Source organism: Vespa velutina, chromosome 12 (genome assembly GCF_912470025.1).
Source record: "Vespa velutina chromosome 12, iVesVel2.1, whole genome shotgun sequence".
NCBI classification, from domain to species: domain Eukaryota; kingdom Metazoa; phylum Arthropoda; class Insecta; order Hymenoptera; family Vespidae; genus Vespa; species Vespa velutina.
This window is the reverse complement of record NC_062199.1, coordinates 773,232-798,664: the sequence shown is the minus strand read 5'-3', so window position 1 is coordinate 798,664 and position 25,433 is coordinate 773,232. Positions and strand designations below refer to the sequence as shown.

At 36.3% G+C, this 25,433-nt stretch overlaps 6 protein-coding genes across 25 annotated transcripts in view; 4 read left to right on the top strand and 2 right to left on the bottom strand.

Moving 5' to 3' along the window:
• The first annotated feature begins 90 nt into the window (after nucleotides 1–90).
• On the top strand, nucleotides 91–2,132 carry LOC124953403 (RNA exonuclease 4). The gene is made up of 4 exons (XM_047504728.1): nucleotides 91–293; nucleotides 463–510; nucleotides 836–1,097; nucleotides 1,218–2,132. Exons 1-4 carry the CDS (start codon nucleotides 232–234, stop codon nucleotides 1,785–1,787), a joined length of 942 nt encoding a protein of 313 aa, XP_047360684.1. The 5' UTR covers nucleotides 91–231; the 3' UTR covers nucleotides 1,788–2,132.
• On the top strand, nucleotides 1,932–5,077 carry LOC124953401 (flavin-containing monooxygenase FMO GS-OX5). Of its 6 annotated transcripts, none has more exons than XM_047504721.1 (9): nucleotides 1,932–2,074; nucleotides 2,178–2,421; nucleotides 3,048–3,254; nucleotides 3,369–3,507; nucleotides 3,612–3,873; nucleotides 3,937–4,040; nucleotides 4,133–4,220; nucleotides 4,282–4,445; nucleotides 4,545–5,077. In XM_047504721.1, exons 3-9 carry the CDS (start codon nucleotides 3,061–3,063, stop codon nucleotides 4,851–4,853), a joined length of 1,260 nt encoding a protein of 419 aa, XP_047360677.1. In that variant the 5' UTR covers nucleotides 1,932–2,074; nucleotides 2,178–2,421; nucleotides 3,048–3,060; the 3' UTR covers nucleotides 4,854–5,077. The 6 variants fall into 6 exon arrangements, with proteins under 6 accessions (XP_047360677.1, XP_047360681.1, XP_047360680.1 ...); XM_047504725.1 differs by having other exon boundaries at nucleotides 3,044–3,254; nucleotides 3,612–3,771; XM_047504724.1 differs by having other exon boundaries at nucleotides 3,044–3,254; nucleotides 4,378–4,445.
• Nucleotides 4,974–22,969, bottom strand: LOC124953405 (GTP-binding protein SAR1). 3 transcript variants are annotated; one of them, XM_047504733.1, is made up of 6 exons: nucleotides 22,950–22,969; nucleotides 6,986–7,082; nucleotides 6,776–6,895; nucleotides 6,626–6,691; nucleotides 6,317–6,552; nucleotides 4,974–6,231 (listed from the first exon to the last, which is right to left on the bottom strand). In XM_047504733.1, the coding sequence occupies exons 2-6, from the start codon at nucleotides 7,026–7,028 to the stop codon at nucleotides 6,115–6,117; spliced, it is 582 nt and encodes a 193-aa protein (XP_047360689.1). In that variant the 5' UTR covers nucleotides 7,029–7,082; nucleotides 22,950–22,969; the 3' UTR covers nucleotides 4,974–6,114. The 3 variants fall into 3 exon arrangements, with proteins under 3 accessions (XP_047360689.1, XP_047360687.1, XP_047360686.1); XM_047504731.1 differs by lacking the exon at nucleotides 22,950–22,969 and adding an exon at nucleotides 7,474–7,600 and having other exon boundaries at nucleotides 6,986–7,168; XM_047504730.1 differs by lacking the exon at nucleotides 22,950–22,969 and adding an exon at nucleotides 7,474–7,519.
• LOC124953407 (uncharacterized protein C15orf61 homolog) lies at nucleotides 6,816–24,578 on the bottom strand. 4 transcript variants are annotated; one of them, XR_007102220.1, is made up of 8 exons: nucleotides 24,398–24,577; nucleotides 23,585–23,779; nucleotides 22,950–23,193; nucleotides 20,479–22,637; nucleotides 7,474–7,644; nucleotides 7,169–7,219; nucleotides 7,058–7,082; nucleotides 6,816–6,853 (listed from the first exon to the last, which is right to left on the bottom strand). XR_007102220.1 is itself a non-coding variant. In XM_047504735.1 (4 exons), the coding sequence occupies exons 2-4, from the start codon at nucleotides 23,690–23,692 to the stop codon at nucleotides 22,510–22,512; spliced, it is 480 nt and encodes a 159-aa protein (XP_047360691.1). In that variant the 5' UTR covers nucleotides 23,693–23,779; nucleotides 24,398–24,578; the 3' UTR covers nucleotides 22,497–22,509. The 4 variants fall into 4 exon arrangements, 1 of the variants encoding a protein (XP_047360691.1); XR_007102219.1 differs by lacking the exon at nucleotides 7,169–7,219 and having other exon boundaries at nucleotides 7,058–7,168; XR_007102218.1 differs by lacking the exons at nucleotides 6,816–6,853; nucleotides 7,169–7,219 and having other exon boundaries at nucleotides 6,990–7,082.
• Nucleotides 8,589–10,534, top strand: LOC124953406 (50S ribosomal protein L1; the record flags this gene model as incomplete). Its single annotated transcript, XM_047504734.1, has 9 exons — nucleotides 8,589–8,641; nucleotides 8,768–8,817; nucleotides 8,948–9,140; nucleotides 9,234–9,441; nucleotides 9,530–9,709; nucleotides 9,777–9,891; nucleotides 9,984–10,102; nucleotides 10,173–10,270; nucleotides 10,361–10,534. Coding segments are annotated over 9 exons (1,161 nt in total), but the record flags the coding sequence as incomplete, so codon positions are not given.
• Nucleotides 10,747–25,433, top strand: part of LOC124953400 (cadherin-99C) — a 58,947-nt gene continuing 44,260 nt past the window's right edge. For 7 of the 10 annotated variants that reach the window (XR_007102214.1, XR_007102216.1, XR_007102215.1 and 4 more), the window contains exons 1-2: nucleotides 12,130–17,131; nucleotides 17,341–17,900. Coding sequence is in view for 6 of the 10 variants with exons in the window: in XM_047504718.1 (XP_047360674.1) it covers nucleotides 17,823–17,900 (78 nt within the window). In the remaining 4 variants the exon portion in view is untranslated. Of the gene's footprint in view, nucleotides 11,788–12,126; nucleotides 17,132–17,340; nucleotides 17,901–25,433 lie in introns of those variants that run through there. The other 3 variants (XM_047504712.1, XM_047504717.1, XM_047504713.1) reach the window with 3 other exon arrangements.

Sequence of the window (25,433 nt, the reverse complement as noted above, 5' to 3'; positions counted from 1 at the left end):
ATATTCGCAGATAATAGAGTCTAAATGTTGAACAACGTTTCAAATTTTTATTTCTTCTCTTTTCGAATGAGACTTTCTAGTTGAATCTAAGTTGCATCTCTTCTATGGTTATTCATTTGTATATACATATATGTGTATATATATATATATATATATATATATATATATATACATAGGTATATAACCTTTATTTGTGTTTTGGTAAAAGATACGTAGAGTTGATTTAACGTCATGATCACTTTTATACTTACTCTAGTGATTCTTGTATTTATTTGTACGTTATTGATGAAAAGGTACTCGGAGCTTTAAAAATGTCTTGCGATAAAAAACAATTCATAAATTTTAATATAATTAATATCACATAGAACCATTTTAATTTCGAGAGCCATTTTTCCTCGTCTAGTGAAAGAGAATAATGTCATGAGTAGGTCTTACATCTTAAACTTCTATTCTATGTTCCAGTAAACTGAAAATTTTCACTAATTTGGATTTTAATCAGCTTGTGTCAACGTAAATATCATTTAATCGTACTTTTACATATTTCTTTTTATTTACGTGAATAATATACGTTTATTTTATGGACAAGTCAAATTATTATATAAGTTTCGTTCATTCGATAAAAATTCATTTATTTTACGTTTTTATGAATAACATTTGTGGAAAAGATACATATTATTTAGTTAATTTGAATTATTAAGGCTATTATTGTACTCGTTTATTTTTTTTCTTTATTTTTTCACACGTGCTATTTATATAGGTTAGGGAAATAAGATAGTTTATTATTCAAAAGTATTTATATTAAATAGTTAATTGTATCAATTAATGATGATTCAAGGAAAGATCAGAATCAAAATATGGAAGATCAGGATACGTTATGTAAATGGGACAAATCAAAGGGGAAAAGACTAGAAGAAAGTGCAGCTCACGTAAAACCGAATACTAAACGTTCTGAGTCTGGTTGCAATTGGGAGACATATAAGGATGTAATAAATAAAGAAGAATCAAGTAAAGACAAAAAGAAAAATAATCCAGCAAAGAAATTTCCAAATAAATGTCAAAAATCCAAAAAATCGAATAATGTTCCACTGCTTGAAGCGGTATTATAAATTTGTATAAAATTATTAACTTTATTGTTATCTTGAGAAATAATTTGATTTTCGTTTTCTTGTTTGCTTTTTTTTTTTTTTCTTTTTTTTTCTTTTTCTTCTTTTTTTTAGGGCAATACAATGAATCAGGATAAGAAATTCAATCGTACTATGGACGAGAATAAGAAAAAAATAACGAAATTGGTCGCTATGGATTGCGAAATGGTTGGAATTGGTGATGGGAGTGAAAGTATGATAGCCAGGGTATCTATCGTAAATAAATTTGGTTATTGCCTTTATGATAAATATGTTAAGCCGAGAGAAAAAGTGCAAGACTATAGAACAGCCGTTAGTGGTATTTATCCGCATCATTTAAAGAATGGAGAAGAATTTTTTATTGTACAAAAAGAAGTAGCAGATATATTAAGAGGACGAATTCTTGTTGGTCATGCTTTAAAGAATGATTTGGCAGTACTATTCTTATCGCATCCGTGGAAAAATTTAAGGGACACATCTAGATATAAACCTTTCAAACAAATTACAAAAGCAAGTACTCCTAGTTTAAAAAGATTAGCATTGGAATTGCTAGGAATAGAAATACAAGTAGGTGAACACAATTCAGTTGAAGATGCAAGAGTGGCTATGCAATTGTATATGCAATATAAATCTAAATGGGAATCGGAAATCTACTCAAGAAGATAAAATATCTACTTACCGCTTTATACAAAGATGATTATTATTCTCCATTCGATTATATGTTTAATATACATAATTCAAAATGTGCATTTATTTTTATCAAGAAATAATAACACAGATTCATAATGATACGTAAAAATGATTCGGAATATGCGATGTCGTGTGTGTTTCTATATATTTTTTTATCGTAGAACACAATTTCAATCTGTGGTTAAGACCATCCAGCCTTACTTTATTGTCAAAGTAAAAAAGATTTATTATTTGTGAATAAAATAATACGAAATTAGCTCAATGTAATTATTGTTAAAACGTATTAATAAAATGCACACTTTTATTCTTTATATAAATATATATATATATTATTATTATTATTATTATTATTATTATTATTTATAGATTAGATGGAGAAGAAGCTATGTTGAATCTTTGTGATATTTTTATAAAAGTTGTAATACGAAATTCCAAGAGGTATTGCACCCGTTTAAACGGTAGAGTAGAAAGGAGAAATTTATAAAGAGCTCATAATTCAAATTAGTAACACTACGAACGCAATATTAGACATATATGGAAGATCGAAGGTCAGAATTGCGATTACTACTGATTCTTGTATCAGAAATGCTCTACCGTTTTCTCTTTTATGGTAAACGCGTCGACCTTGTTATCAATATCAGTTTTTATACGATATACTTATACTCGTACGACGACTCTTAATAGATCCTCCTCCCATTACTTATTCTGTCTTGGACTTTGATACGTGCATCAAGTGTTTCTCGAGTTTCGAACTTTATCTTTTTATACTTTTCATTATACCATAAACAATATCTTTTGTATATATACAAACATTTTGTATATATATATATATATAGATTGTATATATATATATAATAGAAAGACATTCTTTGCTCTTTGGCGCTTTATTTTATTACTGGTAAGTAATGTGCAAGTTAAGAAAAAGGTAAATATTTGCCTTTCATCTCTGCATCTATAACATATATATATATATATATATATATATATATATATATATATATATATCCATCTACCTTTCACATTTCTAATCAGTTCTATGTTCGATATTCTATAGTGTAAGTGATCAATCGAGTGATTACCAACGATATAGCTATCTGTAATTAGTAACTCTATTTTAATTACTTAATTTTAATCTTAATTTATAAATAGGAAAGATCGTGATTAATGAAAGTTCAATATTTTCTTTGTAGTTATTGCAATATGTACTATTACGATTTGAAATTCTTAAACAGTTAGACTCGTTCGAAAGATGAAATATGCAGTGATCGGTGCAGGAGCAGCAGGTTTAGCGGCTCTTCGACATTTCGCTTCCGGTACTTACAAAGATGAAATCGTTTGCTACGAGAAAACGGAAGAAATCGGTGGCACTTGGGTTTATAGAGAAGAAACTGGTTTGGATCGGTACAATTTACCGATTCATACCAGCATGTACAAAAGTTTAAGGTAATATTTGAAACAGTCATAAAGATTTGGCATTTTTATTGTAAAAAAAAAAAAAAAAAAAAAAAAATGATAAGATCGATATATCAACTTGATTGAAATTTTTATATAATTTAGGACGAATCTACCGAAAGAAGTGATGGGCTTTCCTGATTTTCCGATACCAGATCGACCAGAGAGTTACTTGACGCGCAATGAAATACTTCAGTTTCTTAATTCCTATTGCGATCATTTTAAATTGAGAGAATACATTCGCGTGAGTATGGTGTACATATAAAATTGATCCATCGATAGCGCGGAAAAAGAAAAAACTTCAACGATTATGATAAAGATATGAGATTTTTCAAATTACTTTTTTAGTTTCTTCATCACGTTGAATACGTAGAACCTACCTCGGAGGATCGTAAATGGTCAGTTAAGGTCAAAAATTTGAAGGAGAACGTTGTTAAAACTGAGACGTTCGATGCAATTATGGTTTGCAATGGTCATTACTTCGAACCCTTTATTCCAAATTTAAAAGGTCAGGATGTTTTTCAAGGAGATCAACTGCATAGCCATGATTACAGAGTACCGGCCATTTTTAAAGACAAAACTGTCGTTGTCCTTGGTGCAGGTCCTTCCGGTAAAATAAGATAAAACTTTTCTACGATGTAGTTAATCAGTATCTAATTATATTTGTTCAAAGGTATGGACTTAGCTCTTGAAATATCGACGAGTGCAAAACGTGTAATTTTAAGTCATCATTTAAAGGAGTCGATACTGACAAGATTTCCCGATAATGTGATTCAGGTAATTCGTAAATAATATCTAAGACCTGTCATACAGTGTGTTCAATTAAAAATTTGTCCATTAAATACTTTGTTCTTTCTTTTAAACGTTAGAAAACCGACGTCGTAGAGTTAACCGAACACGATGCAGCTTTTCAAGACGGCAGTAAGGAAACGATCGACGTTATATTCTATTGTACAGGTAATCAATGTTAAATGAATAACTCCATTAATATCATTTCCATGTAAATCCATTATTATAGGATACAAATACAGTTTTCCTTTTCTCTCGGAAAAATGCGGTATTCGCGTGGATTCGAATATGGTAACGCCACTTTGGAAACATCTTGTGTCTATAGAAAATCCTACTCTCGCTATTGTCGGATTACCATTTTACGTTTGCGCCTTTAGTATGTTTGATCTCCAGGTATATGCCATTTTTATTAATTTCACGTACGTAAAATAATTCCTTAATGTAAGATTAAAAATATATTTTTTTTCCGTTATAACTTTCGTACAATAAAAGATACGATTTCTTTTGCGGTTTTGGCATGGAGATAAATCCTTTCCTGAGAAAGCAATGATGTTACGAGAAGAGTCGGAAGAATTGGAAAGACGTATTCAAAATGGATTGAGTAAAAGACATTTTCACATGATGGGTACAGAGCAAGGTAAATATTACGATGACTTGGCAAATACAGCTGGAATAACTCCACTCCTTCCGGTATTAGTGAAGTTGCACAACGAGAGTAGTAAACGTTTTTTGGATGATTTGGTGCATTATCGAGAAGATAGGTATAGGATTATTGACGATTATAACTATGTGCAACTCTGAAGATATATTTTGTAGAAAAAAAGAAAAATAAACGAAAAAAAAAAAAAAAAAAGAAAAAAAAAGAAAAGAAAAAGAAAAAAGTAAACAGATAAGCAATGGTTTATATAGATATGAACTGTATGTTATAAACAATATGCTTTATTTGTGTAAAATGAAGACGAAAACATTATAAGTACTTATAACTATAGTAGAGTACCAATACATAAAAAATGTTTTGCCATATATTAATGCTTTTGATTTTGAACTCTGAAAGAGTTACGAGATATTGATAAATTCGTTTGATTAACAAGAAATCGCGTTAAATTTTATACGGTAGTTTTCCCATTACCTATAAACAATTAAAATTAACAATTAATATTTAAACGCGTAAGTATGATACTATTTTGACGATTCGATATAAACTAACTATATTTGAGATAGCAACGAAAAAGCTCTGAAACAGCAGTGTTACGTATATACAATGACAAGAAACAAAGATAATATTAAATAATATCCTGCGCATTTGCGTTTAATTGAGAATTCACAGCACGCGACAAATGTATCAAGTACATTTTTTACTTTTGAAATGATATTTAAACGCGTATATCTTGGTTAAAACATAAGATTAAAACTATAAGAGGGATGGTCTTTTATTAAATTAATAGAAAAAGATAATAGGTATGAGAAAAGCACTTCAAAGAATAATATGAAGACACGATAAAGAGAATGAAAGATAAGAGACTGCCCGATTGTTTAAAAGTTCTTCTGTATATTTATAGAAAATAATTTCAGTAAAAATCGAAATACCAATACTGTCGCAATAGAACAAAGGAATTTGGCAACACTTGCGATTAGAATTTTTATTATTTTTATTTATCAAAATGTTCAGATTGGTGTTCAGCGTGTACGTGGATCTAATATTAATTGGAGAACGATAAATTCCAGGAATTTGTATGGAACTAAAAATCGCTTGCAAACGTAAAATAAGAATGTACGTCACCATACGATATTATCATATCAAAGAAAATCAGTCCTATCGCGCTTGCTCGTTATGTTATGTTTCCAAGAATATTCGTCTTTTTCTTTTTTTTTTTTTTTTTTATGTGCACTGTCTCAAATCTGTTACTGCAGTTTGTAGCATTAAACATATTCCTTTTCCACTGTTCAATACTTGTAAGGATAATGTCCTATCGTTTTAATACCGTTATCCACAATGAAACAGAGGAAAGGGAAATGAGTTTGAAACTGCTAGGAATCAGAGTGTTTCGATTATTATGTGCATTCAGTCGATATACTGAGCGAGCCAACGGAAGCCCTCGCCGTAACCTTGCTTTTTTAATACCGAGCACATAAATAATTCCAATGGACGACCGGGTATATCATTACGTGCGATTTTGCCCTGAAAGTAAACAATTCGTTTTTATAACAATGTCGAAGTAAATAATATTACTACGTTCATGCGTGTAGAATGATAATAATTATACCTTGCCCGTTGTTTGACCATAAAGATTAAAGAAATTTCTAAGCTCATCTTCTGATGCTGCATTCGGCTTATCAATTTTATTACCCAAAACAAGAACTGGACAAGTACTGAGCTGCTCATCGCCCAACAATGCATCAAGCTCGGCTCTCGATTCTGCTAATCTAGATCTATCACTAGCGTCTACGAGAAATACTATGGCATCTACTGCTGGAAAATAATCTTTCCATACTCTGCGTGCTGTAAAAATGTAACAATTTATTTGTTAATTGCTACTTTTGTTTAGACACTTTCAAATTAAAAAGGCACATACCTTGAGTGTGACCTCCTAAATCAAAAGTAGTGAACCTTATGTTACCGATAGACAGCTCTTCGGATGCTGAAAAATAATAAGAATTATTTAGAAATATCGCTTTTCAAAATTGCCATTAGGATGAAATTAATAATTGCAACATTAAATTACTTGGATGCAATGTAGGCACATGTTGAGCTAGGCGATCATCTTTCAGCATGTGTAACAATGTAGTTTTGCCTGCATTATCTAAACCAAGAAACAGAAGTTTGCCACTTTTCTTCCATAGCCCTGAAAATTTAATATACATCATATATGAAGCTATTGTCGCAAGGAAGTAATAACAATTTCAAAATATTATATATATTAAAATTCACCTACCAAGATAACTTAAAACTCCTGAGAACCAGTCCCACAGAAACATATTTGTATACGAGAATTGGTGCTACTTACACTATGGTTTAAATAATGAATGACACTGCAACAAAGGAAGATAACAAGTCAATTCTTTGTGTACATAATCGACGTAGTATGACGCTAGATGACTTTTGAACGTGTTGCAACCTTGAATAAAGAAAGAGATTCGAGTCGATCAAATCTCGACGTGATCTCGTGCTAGAAAAAAGTTGCACCTCTTGAAATGAATTATTATAAAGTATAAAGAAAAAAGATCAAGAAAATGTCTTTTAGTGCTAAGCTGAGTTGAACATTTATTATAGGATAGGGAAGATGCACGAAGCCTATGATAATACACAGCACACTCTTTTGATCTTTATCCCTTACACACCACTGTTTTATAACGAAACAACAAATTTATTTGAAAGTTGTTTGTACAACACTGATTTATGAAATCTATCAATTCGACGTACCCAATGTGAAAAAGTGTAAAGGGTGAACGTCGGAGACAGTGAAAAATGCTTTTTTTCCTCTTGCTAAAAGTGCAGCTCGATCAAGCCTAGTTGGCTGGCAGTTGGCACTGGTGACGTCTACTTCCGGTGGCCATTTTTATTCGAATATAATGCCGTCTCATAAGCGCGGTTCTTAAGGTCAATTATTCTAATTTTATTACTTTGTCGAGTCTTAATTTAGTAATACACTATATTTTCATTATTATATTTATATGCCCTTACATTTTTATCCAGATTTCTCCAAAATTTCATTTAATTGCTTACAACAATATCGCATTTATTTAAATGCACGATTATTAAGAGACAACGTACGTATATCAATATATATGTATAACGATTTAAAATTTTTAAATCTTATTACGTATAGACTACAAATACGGAGATCATTCGTCGGTGATATAAACAATAACAAGTGTGTGTAGCTCGGACGACTTTGTCAGCTGCCAAATCAGTCATCTGTTGAAATCAGACGACTAAACGTCGTAGCTCTCTTACATCGCCCTCGTACAGATAATTATTGAATTCTTTCCATTGTTTTACGATTATTTATATAAGTACTGCATATTGCGTTATTTTCATTCGATTAACAATTAACGTTTACAATTGAAATATTATTCCAATCGTGATAAATAATTAAGTTAATTGAATTAATGATTAAGAAATGAAAAAATCGTTTATCTTATTCTTATTAAGACCGTTCATCGCTTCTCGTTTTATTAATGACTTATAAATTTAGCTAATTTATGACATAAAAATGAAGCTTTTTAAAAATATTCGAAAAAATTCCATGTACTATCTATTTCTACTATATATACAAATTTTGTATCACACACTCGATAATTATACGTGAGAGAAATATAATCTATACAAATTAATACACATTGATGCAATGGAAGCATGTTACTTTAATGCGTTTAAAATTTTATTGAAAGGATAAGCGTGACAAAAATGTAATTCTACGAAATAGTTCGTTAATGATTTCCGTCGTCGAGTCTTTACGAAGTAATTGTCATTGATTTTAACTTTGAAATTTCGTTAACAGATAGCGCTTTGATCGCCGAGAATTAGTCACGTGATCGTTCTCATCATTCTTAATCGAAGGAATAGAAAATGGCGATTATGTTTGTAGGTAAGGTTTTAATATATGATGGAATAAATAGTTTACATTAATTAAAATAATCAATTTATGAATGAGAAGAAGTATATATATATATCTAATATCGTTTAATTATATTTACGTATTATTAATATTTAGTGACAATATCGTATGTTATTGTAAATTACGATATGTGATCTTAATCAGAAGTACGTACAAGAGATGAATTATAAGATAAAACTTTTAACAAAATTGCAAAAAGTCATGACGTCTATGTTAATCCAACACGTTAGTGTTCTTCATAATTTTACATAATTATTTAATGTATGTTATATGCAGGAAGATTGTTGAATAATCTTTGCACAACAACCAAATGCAACATAGGAATTACTAACCAATTCATTATACAAACACGTGATTATGCTGCAAGGAAAGGTACAAGAGCAAGAAGAGAAGCTAAGAAAATTAAACGGAAAGTAGAAAAAATTGAAAAGCTTGGATTTATCGAACGAAAACTGAAAGAAAGACAAATGTAATCTTTTCCCTTACTAAACATATTTCACTTTTATCGATGCTCTTGCATAAAATTGATATGACATGTGAAACCTTTGATAACGCTTTGCAGCCAATCGAATAAACCGATACTCAAGAAAGCTGTGGATTACGATAAATGTAAATCCATTCCAACAGATAATGTATGGATATTACGTTATCATCGATGTAAAATATATAATGTGGAAGATGCAATCCAGAGTTATCGTGAAGCACATCATCCCACTATGTTAAATTGTCCCAATTCTAAAGTCAATGTGAAAATTGAATTGAATTTAGAGGTAAACAATGAAAAGTTATAACTTATATAGACTAACGTCAGATATACTTTTATTAATTTCATTAATTATATCTAAGTATGTGTTTTAGACTGAGAAAAAGGGAAAGTTTATCAGTGCTTTTAGTCGAATTGTAAATTATCCTCATTATTTTGATCATGGAGAAACCAGAAATATAATGGTCTTTTCTTCAAAAGCACAAGTAATAGAACAAGCTTTGAAAGCAGGTGCTTCCTTGGCTGGTGGGAGGGACCTTATAAAGTCCATAAAGGCAATGATATTAATTATAAAATTTTTCTTTTATTTATTGTTTCACGCATTAATTCTTTCGCATTTAGGCAGGTGACCTGTCTTTAAACGAGTATCAATATTGTCTAGCAGAGCCGGATATATTAGCCGAATTAATATTGATTAGAGGCTTATTGAAAAAGAAATTTCCAACATCCAAAACAGGTTTTCCATATCAATTTTTGTCGATGTCGTAAGAAACATTAGATTTCTTATAAGATTCTCTGAGATAAAATTTTTTTTATATCTTTATCCAGGTACTTTGAGTCCCGATCTTGAAAATTTAGTAAAGAAATTTGTATTGGGTGTTAAGTACGATGCTGTAGCCGATAAACTGGAAAAACATTACGGCTTAATCGAGTGTCCTATAGGAACGGTAAACGTGTAGCGCAATAATCACATGGATAATTTATAATCTTTCTCTAAAATAATTTCATTTGTTTTAGCTTAATATGGATAGTAAGCATTTGGAAGAAAATTTTGCTGCCCTTATTAATGATATCAATTCCGTTAAATCTAAAAAACATACCAATTTTATCATAAGGTATCTTGACATTGAAAAAAATAATTTTATTGCCAAATTTATAACAAACCGACATAGGCATAATAAGTATGGATTTATTTCTTATGTTAGAACACAGTTACTCAGTCCACCGACAAAGGAATATTTTGTAGTAGATTTTACTAAATATCTACCAGAAACAAACGCTAAAAAGGATCCGAATCAGGAGGAGGAAGATGAAGAAGACATCTCTTATGCCGTCATACCATCTCAATAGTTATAGAATATAAGTATAAATTTTAAAAAGAAAAACTATTGTTATTAACCCGTACGAAAAGTCCGAAAGAGGATCATACTCTGGAGGCATATAGCTGTTCCTTTCAATGCGAATCAAAATATGGGGTCATGAGAAAGAAAAAAGAAATCATTCCTACATGATTTTCCTTAGATCCTAAAAATATATATATATCTATATATATATATATATATATATATTTTTTTTTTTTTCTCATATTTGTCGGAATAAGAGAAACGAAGAGTAAGATTGAAAAGAATGGAAAAATCGGAGAGATACGTCATAGCGGAAGCGAGGAGATTGCGAGGGGCGCTGGTGCATCGCGAGTAGTATACGTCAGACGCGCGAAAATGACGACGGGTTGGCGCGGGAAGGGGAAGTTCGCGCGAGAAACCGGCGGCAGCGAGTCGAAGGAAAAGGGAACGGAGAACGGTGCGCCCGCTGGTGGAGGTGACGGCGAGAGGAGGGAGGGGGAGCCAACTCGGCTACCTGCCGATCGAGAGAGCTCAGTCGGTGTCCGCCAGGTTGAAAATCCGCCGCTTCTCCCTGCTCCTTTGCTATCGCACGTGATACTTTCTAACGCCTTAATAATTCTTACCGAGAAGTTAGGGAAAAACATATAGTTTGTAGTTAGTTAGTTGTTAGTTGGACCTGAAAGATCCAAAATTGGCGCGCATAAGAGTATCGAAGAGGGTGCGAAAGACGAAAGTTTGTACGGACGAGATACGTTTCTCTCTTAGTGTGTCTGATTTTTTTTTCTTTTTTTGTGTGCGTGCATGTCGCCTGTGTGTGTACGTGTGTTGTTTGCGCGTTCCTCACGAACGTTATCGAAAAGGATATAACGCGCTCATAACGCGCTTTAACGTGGAACGGATTTATTTTTTTCATTTTGTTCTTTTTTTTTTTTTTTTTTTTTTCCCCTTTCTTTATATTATTATCCTTAAAGAACAGTTTACGCGAACCGTGTGTTTCGTCCTTTTGTTTTCTCTCAACCAGTGCGCGCGAGTGGACTCACGCAGGCGCGTTCATAATAAGCGCGCACGCGTTCACCATACACTCGACTTGTGTTTACGTTATTGTTACGTGTTCCTGGTGATATTCTTCATTTTCCGCGTAAACGAAGACGAGGACAAAGACGACGAGGAGCTAACTTTGAATTACTTTTCTTTCGATTAGAACGAACGACAGGAGACATGCTCGATTTATTCAACAACGGTAGACAGTAGCCTTCGACGATACAGGACGTAAAAAAATATTCGACATGGTAAGCATGAGAAATTAAAGCCCATGTATTTGTCCTTAGCTCATAAATTTCGAGATTTAAATTTCTTCTTAGGTAAAACGGACGAACGTGCAAAGTGCATCGTACGTTTCTCCTTGCGGAACATTACTAGTCGCGGTTTATTTCGGTTCCAAGTCGGAGAGAGGTCGTATTTAAATCGACGAAATTTTAGCGAACGACGCGACGCGCATGAGGGAACCTGAGAGTCCCTCAGAATGAATAAAATAATATTAAGAAGAGAAAGGAGAGAGGGAGATATATATATATATATATATATATATATATATATATATAAGTAAATGTGTAGGTTTCTCTCTGTCTATAGGTGGACTCTATATTTAGATACACTAGGTCGACACACGAGCACAAATATCGGATGTTCATGAGCAAGGAACACGTCGAATAGGCTCTCGGCGCTCCCCTATGAGAATTCTCGCGGCATATCGCTTCCCTCCTGGCGCTATCTTTGCTTTCAATTTGCTCTTTCCGTGCCATTACTCCCACTCGAAACGTTACAATCTAATGTAGAATTTAATACGTTCCATTCGTCCTGACGTTACTCGCATTTTCTTTCGATGACAAAGGACAAAAAAAAACAAGATCACTCATCTACTATATTTCGACGAGTTAACGAAGATTCGTTTATTCGAGATATTACGATTATGATTTGTGAGGATAAGATAGTAATCCATAGGATAATACGAGATAGGATAACGTCAAGTGAAAGGTTTTAATCGTTTTACAGTAGCAACAACTTTATTAAGACAATGTTATCTTAGGTTTTACGTAAAACCTAAGAGATACTTTTCTTTCTTACTATCTCTTTATGCGGAGAAGTCACGAAACGATTCGGTCATGCGTGTAGACCGGCGACCGATAAAAGTCGAGTTCTGCTTCGACTTTAGAACGGGTGAAGGCAAACGATAGCTCGAGGGCCAATGTGCCTCGGCACGACTGTCCTGTCGTTTCCTTTTCTCTTTCCCTCCCTCTCTCTCTCTCTCTCCCTCTCTCCCTCCCTCTCTCTTACGCTGGCTTTCTTATATGCCGATCGGGAACTCTAATTGCGATCGCAACAAGCGAACGAAGGGAGAAAGATTCGAATCCGCTATAGTTTTAGAACGGCTTGAAATTTGCCAGGAGGCTATATAAGATCGTAAAAAAAGATTTCCGAGAATAATTTCCATACGTCTCGCTATTAAGTTTCTCTCAGTGATCTCGAATTTCGACTCGTCCGAGATTCGCGTAATCTGATCGTAGAATCGCCGTTTGAAAATTAACCATTGGAAAATGTCGATGTGGACGGATGAGAAAGATAGTTAAAGAATAGGTAAGGACAAGGGAAAGGACAAAGTTTCTTGTTCAGCTCTTTAGAAAATAAGAGACCGGTTCGTGTCTCATCTAGTTGGTTAACGAAGCCGCATCGTATCTATGTAATACGTACGAGAGTTTTACGATAGTCATTGCCGATGCAAAAGGGCGGCGTAGCTGGTCTCTCGCATCAATGGCCGCTCGTTAATCGGTTGGTTTACTGGCCGATGATCGAGTACCTAATTAACTATACATTCGCGATATGCTTTCGTCGTTTTTCGCGTTCGACCCTACGGCACGACACGAAGCGGACAATTATATCGTTAAATACCTAGATAACGCGCTCTAGCAAGGCATAACGTTTGTCTACCTTCTAAGTCTTAAGATATTCGCCAGACTTCGAGTATATCTCATGTATAATAGTTGGCTTACCTACCTATCAACCTTCCTATCAACCTACCTACTGTCCCGAGGTGGCGAACGCACGACGATAATTACTAGCGCGAGCCGATGCTTGATCGTCTGTCAATGTAACTATTAGTCATAAACTATAAGCCCCGCTTGGGTTCATAATAGAAACGAGAACACGTGACTAAATCAACGTAAAGAAGATCCTGAATCTTCTTTGACGATCTTAAAGGAGTATAGCTTGTTAACAACGGATTACAAACGATAGAAAATTTCGATATTTTTCTCGATAAGACGTGTTTTATAGATAGTTTGCAAAATCGAACTTTCGGATCCTTAACTCTCGTTGTTTTCCTCTCTCGAAACAAGCATCTTTTCTTTTAATTTCGCTAATATAGATTTATTGTGGCACCGCGACGTCGCAAAATGTGCCCTTATATTTTTCAATTTCGTGCTTGAGAACAAAGTTGAGAAATTTCTACTCGTCGACTCTTTCATCACCGTTCGTTCTTTTTTTTTTCTTGCACGATACGCGAAAGTTACAAACTCATGGGTTCTTTTTGAAAATGAGTAAACGTTGTAAAGTTGTACGACGATCAAAAAAAAAAAAAAAAAAAAAAAAAAAAAAAAAAAAAAAAAAAAAAAGAAAGAAAGAAGAAAGAAAGAATTGTTAGGTTGAACCGTTATTTTCTTCTTTCTTTTTCTTTTTTCTTCCTTTTTTCTACCACGTTGTCGACATTAATCGCTTGTCCACTCTCATCCTCGAACGAGTCGGATTCTTTTTCTTTGCGCTTATTTCTTTGAATAAGTACTTGCGCAACGGTAAATACCGATATTTTTCCACAGCGTCATCGTTATGCAAGACGCCAGTTTGTTTCCTCGAGTCGCACGCGTGAATCGCGGCGAACGTAAGCAAGCGGTGGTTCTTCTCAACTTGAGGGAATCTGTAATTGCAGACTTTGTTCGGGGCTCGCGTTCCTGACAAGTGATTCCAAGACACGCGAGGAACGAACTCGACCTGGATAGACTAACATTTAAAAAATGTGTTCTCGAAACAGCTAAAAGGCCTTATATACTTTTCTACTCGTCATCGAAATTTTCAGAATCGTTTCGATCGCTGGAATCGCGATTTTTCATCTTGACGTAAACCGATGAGTCCGTCGATGAGTCCGTCGTTTTAATTTCTCTTTTGAAAGATCGCAACGACGTATTAAATCAAGAAATGTCCAAGAGAGAGAGAGAGAGAGAGAGAGAAAATATATTTCGATGGGTACTTGAATGATTAGAAAATCTTTGCTCTTTATTATTTCATCTTGATAGAAGGAGAAAGAAAATGCGTTGGTTAATTAGACGTAGGAAGACGATATAACTTATGCACTTGCACCGCCAAAGGGTCTAATTATTTCCAATGGCATGTAATATAACAATGATTCATACGCGCGTATATTTATACATCTAATCTATAATAGGTATGTAATACAAGTAAGATATTTTGACGAGTAAACGTAGATATTAAGGACTCCGTCTTCGGAGTAAAGTAAAAGACCGGCATAATACGGACGAATATGTACAGTTAGACGAATCGTCGTCTTGTAGTCGATGAAGAGGAGTCCGGAGAATGAGCGCGCGCGTGTCTCTGAGAGAAGAAGAGAGGAATGGAAGGAGGACGGAAAGGAGGCCACAGGCGACCCGACCGTCACCGTTATATCGGCGCCCACGGCGAAGTACTCGAACTCGGCTCGATTTACGACTAGTTTCCTGCAACTTGGTACGTTGTATGCGATTCGACGTTACGTTTGACCTCTGCCATCCACCTGTTCAGGTTAGGCCAGTCGAGGTGCTCCTGCACGCCACAGACGTTCGAATGAATTGGATCGAGTTTTAAAAGTTTGCCCTTTAACAGAGAAAAAATGAAACTCCTTGGGGAGATGTAATCGAAACGACAGAGACTTATCCGTAGACGTACGCCTAGATGGAAAGGTATCGATTATCACTCCAAGATATCCAACTTGACGTCTTAATCTCCATGAGATACGAACACTTTTATTTTCATCGTACGACGATCTACTTAAAGGCATTGATCGGGGATTGAAGTACGAGTAAGTAACGCATAAGACCGGAAAAACTTGTTCAACTTTCTCGTGCCCTCCGGTTCTACACGCTTAACTCGTGGTTTGCTTTCTAGCTCCGTTGTGCGCTTCCTTACAGGAAGAGAAGTCTGCCGAGGACACGGCATGCGTACTAGGAGTCGTGTTCAAAGCCACGTTTCCGCGATTACACGCTCGATCCACCTCCGAGCCCTTTTCCTTGAGTTTAGCGATAATAATTTGTATTCATAAGAAATATCGACGACCGGACTCGACTACCAATTCTACGTAGTAGTAGATAGGTACACGTATTTGCAAGGATCTCGCTTGGAAATATGTAAATTGCTAATCTTTTTGCGTTTTGTCAGTCGGATTACAATGGAGCTCTCGGATCGTCTTGGATTCCCGACGGGGGCTCGACTCGAGAAAATTTCTTTTCGTGTTAGCACGAAGAACGTGAGGACGCTGAGGATTCGACTCCTTTCGGCTCGTCCACAATGGATGGATCATTTTTCCGAGATCCCTCCAAGATCATTCTTTTCTTACGTCTCTTCTACGTAAATTCTAGTTACATTTAGATTAGTTAATTTTTCAATCGAGTTCTCGAACAGATGGACAATGATATATGGTTAATGTAAAAAATTTCTATTTCCAGCTTCGGTAACATCGATCATATACCACGGTACGTTAAATCTTTAAACTCGATCTTCGTTTACGAACGTATTGTAAATCGTTCGAGTTATATCTACGCTGTTCTTGCATCATGTTGAAATATATCATTTTACGGGCAGATTACATAAAGGTAAAGGATGCTTCGCGTTTGTCGACACGTACCAAGATCAACGTATTCCTTCTAACAGCATCTTCGATAGAATTCATAGGGTATCTCGGTGGAAGACAGTCAGCGATCTAATCCTTTTGAAGTCGAAGGCGAACTCGTTGCCAAGATGATTAAAGTCTGAGCACGACGCGTGGCTCAGAGAGTCGTTGATCATTGTCACGAATTCAAGGTTGAAAAATGATTGAGATTATTTCTAGAGCATGCATATTTTTTCTTTTTTCTCTTCTTATAAGTAAGTGACCGTCTATGGTGACCGTCTACGATCGAAGAAAAACAACAATCTTTGCTTCCTGGAGTAACAAGGTTATATAGGAAATTACCGTTAACGGCGTGTCCAGTTGTAACGTTGACATTGAACACGCGTAGCCCTTCGACGATCATTAATATCAGCTAACGAGACCCCCAGAAAGAAGGTGGAGCGTTCTCGGAAGCCACCGATCCGTGACTCATGTTTTAACGTAAACCGTTAGAACGAACTCACTCTCTTTCAGGTGGATCTCGTGCTTGTAAATCTAGATCTGTTCGAATGACGGATGGATCGTAAGCCATTTGATGGGATTAGATCGTAACTCTTTGGAATGGAATGGCAGCCAGCTTCTCGTCGAACTATTGCATTCGATTTATTATATAACAAAGTGTCGATCGAACGAGCAGAACGATCGAAATTTATGATCCTCGTTCGGTAAGGATCGTTTAACGCTTCTCAAAATTTTCTTCTTACATATACCCATATCCATAGAAATTCTCTATACGAGTATTACGTTTAAACTAGTATAGATGTAGAATATATATCTTATCGTTTCATTGTGATCAAACGAAATATACCCATATTTGGCAAATACCCATTGGAATGGAAGAAAACTCGAACGATACTTTTATTCCTCGCTTTAGAATGCATCATGTATACATAAAGATTGGTTGGTTACTGACCGTGCCCACTGAGGAGTAGCAAGTCTTGGAGCAGGTAGCGCCAGGTGCAGGACACGAAGAAGGATCAGAAGGAAGGAAGGAAGGAAGGAAGGAAGGAAGGAACGAAGGAAGGAAGGAAGGAGGAAGAAGAAGAAGAAGAAGAATCGGAGGGTATAAGTCGCTCTGACGCTCAAGCGTGAAGCGAACAACTCGCGAACACGAAATTCCCACAGTCGAAAGAGCGTGGGTAGTAGGTCGTTTTTCTCTTTTTAATCTGCCACCTGCCAACGAGACATCCCAATTTTTTTCACTCTTTTATTTTCTCTATCTCTCTTTACGTACATAACATAGTTGCCATTCAATACTCGGAGGAATATCATACGTACGAATCACGTACTCTCTTTTAAAGTCGAGCATAAGCGTGCCTGGTTCAGGTGTAGCTTCCTGCACTTAAGGTCCAAGAGATGTATATCTTCTCCTCTATAATCCGACCTCGGCTTCGTATTTCCTACCACGGTCACCCAGATGCTCAACCATCGTGTGTACGTAAGCCATAGAAAAAAATTACTATCCGCATCGTGTGTCTTGGGACTATCAAATTACTATTATTACGTAAAATAAGAAAGCTCCTTTCTCTTTCTTTCTTTCTTTCTTTCTTTCTTTCTTTCGACGACGGAGCCATTAAAATAACAATCCTTCGCTTATCTTCCCGGGAAGATCGTTTATTTTACTTTGAGCTTACGAGTATATCTGGGATTCGTGTTTTTCGAAAATATTTTTGCAATAAATTTCATCTTTTACATATTTTTCTGTTCGACCGCATACCCGCTATTATTTTCTTAGACATCTTTTGTATCTTGCACTCTCGTATAATACGAGAGGATCGTTTGGGTGTGGCAAAACGTATGCTAGAGACCAGCTCGAGAATACTAAACGCGATTCGAATGACAGTCGTAGTAGGTACGACATGTTACGCCAAGTAATAAAGTCCATTCTAGGATCTAAAGGTAAATTAAAAAATACGTTCTTTGATTTATTCATCACTTTACGTTGAGATCTTTTATCGTGACGCTTCTTTAAATATATTCTTTTTACTTTGTTTCCCTCTCTTTATCTCTCTCTCTCTCTCTCTCCCTCTCTCTCTTCCTCTCTCTCTCTTTTTTCGCGTGTCAAATCCAGCTGTCTCAATTCGTCTTGGTATAAATTACGGTGGCGTGATCGTTTAAAAGATCTCGAAATTATTCCGTTCGTGTTACTAACGAGATAATCTTTTTCGACATTCGCGATCTTTCACGTAAACTTCGCGACAAGAAACACGCGTGGAACTCATTTACCTAGCTTTATTACAGCCTTCCTGAAGTTCCCTGTGGAAGCCTAAATTGATTTGCGGTTACAAGCCGTTACGGTCTTAACGAAGCCTCGCCGTCTTCTCATTAACGTTAATAAGACCTTACGAATCGGTCAAATGTGAAGCACATTTTTCTTGCTTCCTTGGTACATTTTTATGATCATGAAAAATCGATTGCTTCAAAGATTCTTTTCAAAGACTCGAAAAACATAGACTACAAACATCGTCCCGTATAGGTTTTCTCTGTTTGATCGTCACTATTTATTCCAGACACGATGATGTCAGCGATGCTCGTTGAATGTGAAATTCTTTTTTATAGTATCGTTAGCTCGCGTGCAAATGTCTACGAGCAGTTTTCGAAACGAGCACGTAATATCGATACGTTAAACGTCAAGAATTGATCCATTTCAATCGAAGAACGATCGAAGACGAAGACTTAAGAGATGAAATTAGAAAACGTTGAATGTTGAATGGAATGAATATCTAACAGACATTGGAATTAAATCTTCTTTTTTTTTTAATTTTACTTTTATCCGTGGCAACTGTAGTGATGTTAATACGATATATACATAATATGAGAAGTAACGCTTTTCTCAGGACCCCGTTCTGTTCGCGTGCACACACGTCTACCGTGAATTACTACGTCGGCTCGAGTGCGAGCCTCTTCTTCCTTCAAGATTAAGATACGAAACGTTCAGAGTTTCAGGATAATGGGACGCTGCCCCTGGCAAACAACGTCGACTCCTCCTCCTCCTCCTCTCTCTCTTTCTTTTTCCTCTTTTATCACGGAAACAAACGAATTGTTCATACGTCCGATATGATCCTTTTTAGATATTACCTAGATCCCCGTTAATAATATTTAACAATACTTTCCTATTCGCGACGAAACGTTTATGCGGACAAACCTATTTGCTTGTATATTTCTTCGTTGTTGCATCTGCCGGTAATATTAAAATTTTGCGCGTCTGAACGATGCCATTATTTCTTAGTTCGAGTGCCACGCGGATGTATACCATTGTACTGGGAAATAAAAGAGAATGGATGGTACCGAGATTACACGATAGGCAGTATCACGAACGGCCAAGGTATATCGTTGTTTATGAGGGAAGTGAAAAGGGAGACTTTGCTTTGTAACTCGACGACTTACTCGATTCTCTTATACGTTTCAATGTCTTCAAAGATACTCGCTGAATAATTCTATTGCATAATGAATCATCAAGAGAGATAACACAAAATCGTTGAAAAGTATAATCCCAAATATGTCTGGTTACAATTGATATTAAAAAAAATAGTCGAGAAGTAAAAGTATAATCGAGAGAGCCCACGCAATCGACTCTTCTTAATTAACCGACGTATAATAAGTTTCCCCATACTGCTAACGCAAGATGCGACGTGGCAGTCGGCAATTACTCGTACTAACATCCTACAGTCATAGACGATAATACGTCTACACATACGAGTAACGGGACGTGTATTGCATGGATTATTTATCGTCTTTATTAACTTGCGTTCGTTTCGATTCGTCGAGAATAGAGAGAGAGAGAGAGAGAGAGAGAGAGAGAGAGAGAAAGAGAGACAATAAAATTCAAAAATACATCTGCCATAGATCGTCTTCATTTTTGCATTTCAAAATGATAAATCAATACTTGATTTGCATTCTCGAGGTGGCAACGATTCGACGATTGCCAGATAAAGCTATCTATCGGTAGCGTAGAGAAGATCCGATCTCGAGAAGGATTGCCTGACTAATTTCTATATGAATCACGGCTTACCTCGGGGAAAGTGCAATTATTCGAGTGCATCCAAGTCTTTGGCCATTGATTTTTGCGTCCGACGGTACAATAATTATTCTCGCTTTCGATGCCAGGAAGATAAGAGACGGTAACTGGAAATCAGCTTGCTTTGCTTGGCTCCCTCGTCAGCAGAATGTTTTCGGGCTATTCCTACGAGAGATAAAATACGACGCGACAAAGCGAGAACGTTCTCTTCGAGGGATTATTACGTCGGACATTTTGATGTTTCCTGATTTATACATTTTCTTAAATTTTTTTTTCTTCTTTTTTCTTTTTTTTTTCTTTTCTTTCTTTTTTTTTTTTTTTTTTTTTTTTCTAGGAACGATCAAACGCAAAATCCGACAATCCGAAATCTATCAAAGTATTTAATGTTGTAATAGGCCCTGATCACGGTCAGATAGAATCTCTAATTCAACGCTATGGCTAATCGGACATGCAAATGGAGCGTTCGTGGAGCTCGTGTGAAATTAATTGCGCGTGACGCGCTTCGTTGCTCAGCTCGTCCTTTCTCTCCATCTCTTTTTCTCGTTTTATCGCACCCTTTCTCTCTCTCTCTCTCCCTCTCTTTCTCTCTATCGACACGTAGACGTTAGGTGCACGAGTATCGACGTTTGGTGCACGCGATGTTCCAACGAAATGCTTCCCTCTTAGACATTTTTTATGGCAATGATCGAGATTAGCATGGTTATCTCAAGAGGATATTTTTCTTTGTCGAATAAACGCCGGAAAAAGTTGCTCGCAAATAAGATCACGATGAGTTTAATTAGCTTCGAAATGAATTTGAATTTCAATAGGTGTACCGCTATGTATTCAACGGCACGATGTTGGAATATTAATTAGTACTTCTCACGATTATCCACAGAGAGAAAGATTTCAATGTAAAATCGAGCCAAAGTTGTTCTTCAATTCTATCGAATGATTTATATACTTTTTTCTTTCCTTTTCTGTGATTTCTTTTTTCCTTTTTTTTTTTTTTTATACATCGAACGACGCAATGCCGACATGCAAGACTCGAGTAAAAGTAACTTCCCGATGACTATCTCCGAAAGGTCGGAGGATACTTATCCCAAAAAATGAGAAGACATTACGAAAGAGACGACAAGTCCGGAGAAAGTCTCTGTCCCGTCGAGGGACTCGATGTCAGACGAGCGAAAGCCATACGTTAATTAATATTTCTCTGTTCTTTCCTGACGAGGAAGTCGTCGTATGACGTATTTGCAAAAAAAAGAAAAAAAAAAAAAAAAAAAGAAAGAAAGAAAACAAGGAAAAAAAGAAAAAAACAACAAGAAAAAAGGAAGAATAGAAAACAGACATTCTAGATTTTTCGATAAATGGCGTTCAATCTTGCAACGTGTACTAGCCATTACCGAGTTCATACGAAAAGCGTGGGTGTTTATTTTCCAGAGTATTCATACGACCCACACGCTTTCATAAGCGTGTCTATTCCTTTGCTTATCTCCATACATTATAAGTAAAACAAGCCAATCATCCGTTACTTAACGTCGTATATAATTAATACAGATTATTGTGCATCACTATCGAAGGCGTTCGCTCGTTAATCTTTCACATGGAAATGTCAACGTTCGGAAATGAGAAATCTCTTTTATTACGATAACGATAGACACCGTCGTTCGATGGCGAACACGAGTAGCTAATTAGAAAGCTATGTTAATGATAACTTTGTAAGTTTGCACTTCGTTCCTCGTACGCACTCACCTCGGGCAGTATTAATAGGATTTACATTATTGGCACACCCTCAACGTCTTGTAACTTGTCCCTAACGCATGGACCTTGCTAACCAGCCGATCGAATCGTGATCGGTAATTGCTTTAGCGAATTTCAATCGTTTGGATTATTATTCGAACATTCTCGTTCGAGTGTTAATGGAAAAAGAATTTTATTTTCATTAAGTTTATAAAGATGATAAAATCATTATCAATGCGAATCGATTTAAAGAGGAAATTATTTTAATAATTTTATAAGCAAACGTATCTAACCAGATAAAGTCGGTCAATAGAGAGAGCCTTTGTCCTCAGGTAGTAAAAAATAAATCGTAATGTCACCTCGACGTGTTTTTACGATTTCTCGATGTCGTATCAGAAACGTTGCAGCTAATCCGTACATCAGAGTAGGGATACCTGAATCGAACGAATGACAACCGGTAAGAAAATAAACGATAAGAGAAGAGAAGAGAAGAGAAGAGAAGAGAAGAGAAGAGAAGAGAAGAGAGGAGAAGGGAAAAGGGAAGAGGGAAGGGCTGAGGAGGAGGAACTGGTTCGCAAGAAACTGGAAAAGCTTCTAAACTGCTTCTAGGCTGTTCCTTCGAGTATATTTTCCCTTTGGAATCGTGCACGGGTATGTCAAACGCGATATAGGGTGCATGCGTATATATACATATATATATATATATAGATATATATATATGTACTGTAAGTACAAGTTCTGCTTACCAAGGTTAAGTATCTTGATCGCCTTGAAGAATTTGTCGTCGGTACTAAGGTCCTGCCTTGGTCGTCTTGTACAGTGATACTTGATGTAAGGAAAACAGCCTGTCCTTAATACGTGATAATTGCTATTAGCTACTGACCAATTGAAGTGGGACATGCCCCTCTGATCGTTGACAACGTCGGCGTATTTGACAAAGTACGAGGTCCATGGTGGTTCCTTCGTTTGAAGAAGATAATTCGTTAGTACCTAAAAAGTTGATAGGAAATGTAACAGATTTTTGTTTCTCCTTCGTCGTTACGTAACATCATGGTAAAGATGAATTCGTTCACTGGTACTATCGTTTGCTCCGTTACGTTAGTCATTTCTTTTTTACACCTTGGCAACGTTATTCTCGTTGGCACGATGCTTGGTCGAGCATAACGGAGCGTAGGAGAACGAGGGATCTACTCGTTCAGGAGGGTATCGTCCTCAAAACTATCTTTTCTATGAGATTCCAGGTTGGAGAATGCGCGAAAGAAAAATACGATCCAGTTACGAATCCGTGGTGTGGCACTCGATTATTAGCGTCAATAATAATAGTTGATTATCCGATGCCTATGTACGATATTCCAAATGACTATAGATAAAGGATTCGTACCTCAGAGGCGAGTGGTTTGTCCCTTTGAAAAAATATTCCCCTTCGGTTATCCGTCGTCTTAGGAAGAAGAAACGCCTTTAGGACGTTTCTTGGCCTTTTGGCTATCATTCCTTTGGAAGATCCTTTTAAGGAATCTGGTATTTCAAGGAAATATGCATCCTCCTGCGTTTCTCGCTCAGTTTTATCGGCTCACGACTGAAAATTTCGAAAACAGCACGATCGTATTTCCATAAGGTAATGGTATTTCCACGCTCCTCTTAACGGACTTCACCATGGCCGAGATAAGAGATACATGCACCTGCAATCTGGTTCACTAGTCCCCGTACGCGTACTATGCATTACCCTACTAGGCTTTAATTTTGTCGGATATATTTTATACAAAATTCTCGACGATCCCAACAAGTTTCTTCTTTCATTCGAACAAAATAGTTAGCCTTTTGAAAATAAACGTGATAAAAGAGAGAGGGAGATTGTGCCTTCTAGAAATGTCAAGGTTAGCGAGAAGTCGATGCGATCGAAAGTCGAAGTAACGCGAAGGATAAAACTTGACGAGGCGTCACGACCTCGAAAGCACGATTAACATTTCGATTTAATATGCCCTTTCGAAATTGTATCTGCAAATGAAGTCCGAGTAAATCGAATTCGTAAAAGCCCGCCTATTTTCTAGGGACTTTGAGCATGATCACGCAAGCGCATGCTCCATCTACGTTAGGCTAGCAGGCGCATCGATATATTGAGTCGGACACGCGCAGAAGATCCGAAACGAATGATGCTAAACGAGACGTAAACGAGAACGATACAACATGGACCTACCTCGTAAGAATGTATTCTCCTTTCTGCTTATCGGAGTGTAGACATTCCTAGGGTATTTCGAACGGACTTTAGACCTCAATAGATGCGAAGAAACTCGTCGAAGCTTACGGTCGTGCGCCGTCTGATCGTGCACGTGAGACACGGTGATAGGAAAACCGTACGAACGATTACGAACAGTTACGAATGGTTCAGCCGTTTCGATCGGTCGCGCTACGAGCAAGGCGGGCTCCTTCAAAATTTCCTTTCTAGAGTAAGAACTTCGATGGTATCGTTTAATTTTTCATTTGTTATTTAATTTTTTCTTAATTAAATCATCATTCATATGGTTTTCCTTTTATCTTTCCTATCGTTATATTTTCAATCGATATTACAGATTGATACGCGCATCCTACGTGACAAATATTTCTCGTTTTCTTTCAGGTAAGTTCTTTAGGCGATCCCGTGACTGGAACCAACCCGTGGATCTTTTAGATCTCATCTGGAACGTTAGCTACCACGCCCAAGGATCGTTTGCAAAGTTGCCTGTATTTTCTCCACTGGTTTTCCATCAGCGATATCTTATAAATATCGTTAGTTGGATCGGTGAAGATAGGTCCGCGTAATCGCGGTTGCCTTATACTCATTCACTTTCTTGCTTTAGCACGTACGGGCATTAAAGAATTTCTCTTTACCATCCCACGTCTTTTCTCTCTTTCATAAGCACGTAAAGAAGCATTCACGTCAAATTGGATTACATTGATGTGCTAATCCGACGCAGGGAGAGCAGGGAAACGCTTATCTCTCAGCGGGTACGCACGAGCGCGTATGAGATACAACTCAACGAACGCATATGGATACACATGGAAAGGCAATCGAAGGGAACGTCATAAAATCAGAACCTTTTTACTAAGAAGATTCATTAGCCGAGAGCGAGGGTACGATATCCATGGACACAACGCGTTCTTGTAGAAAGGGAGAGAATATACAGGCAAAGCGTTATTTATTTTGATGCGAGTCTACGATTTCCGCGAGATAAATGATGTAACGGCCATCCACC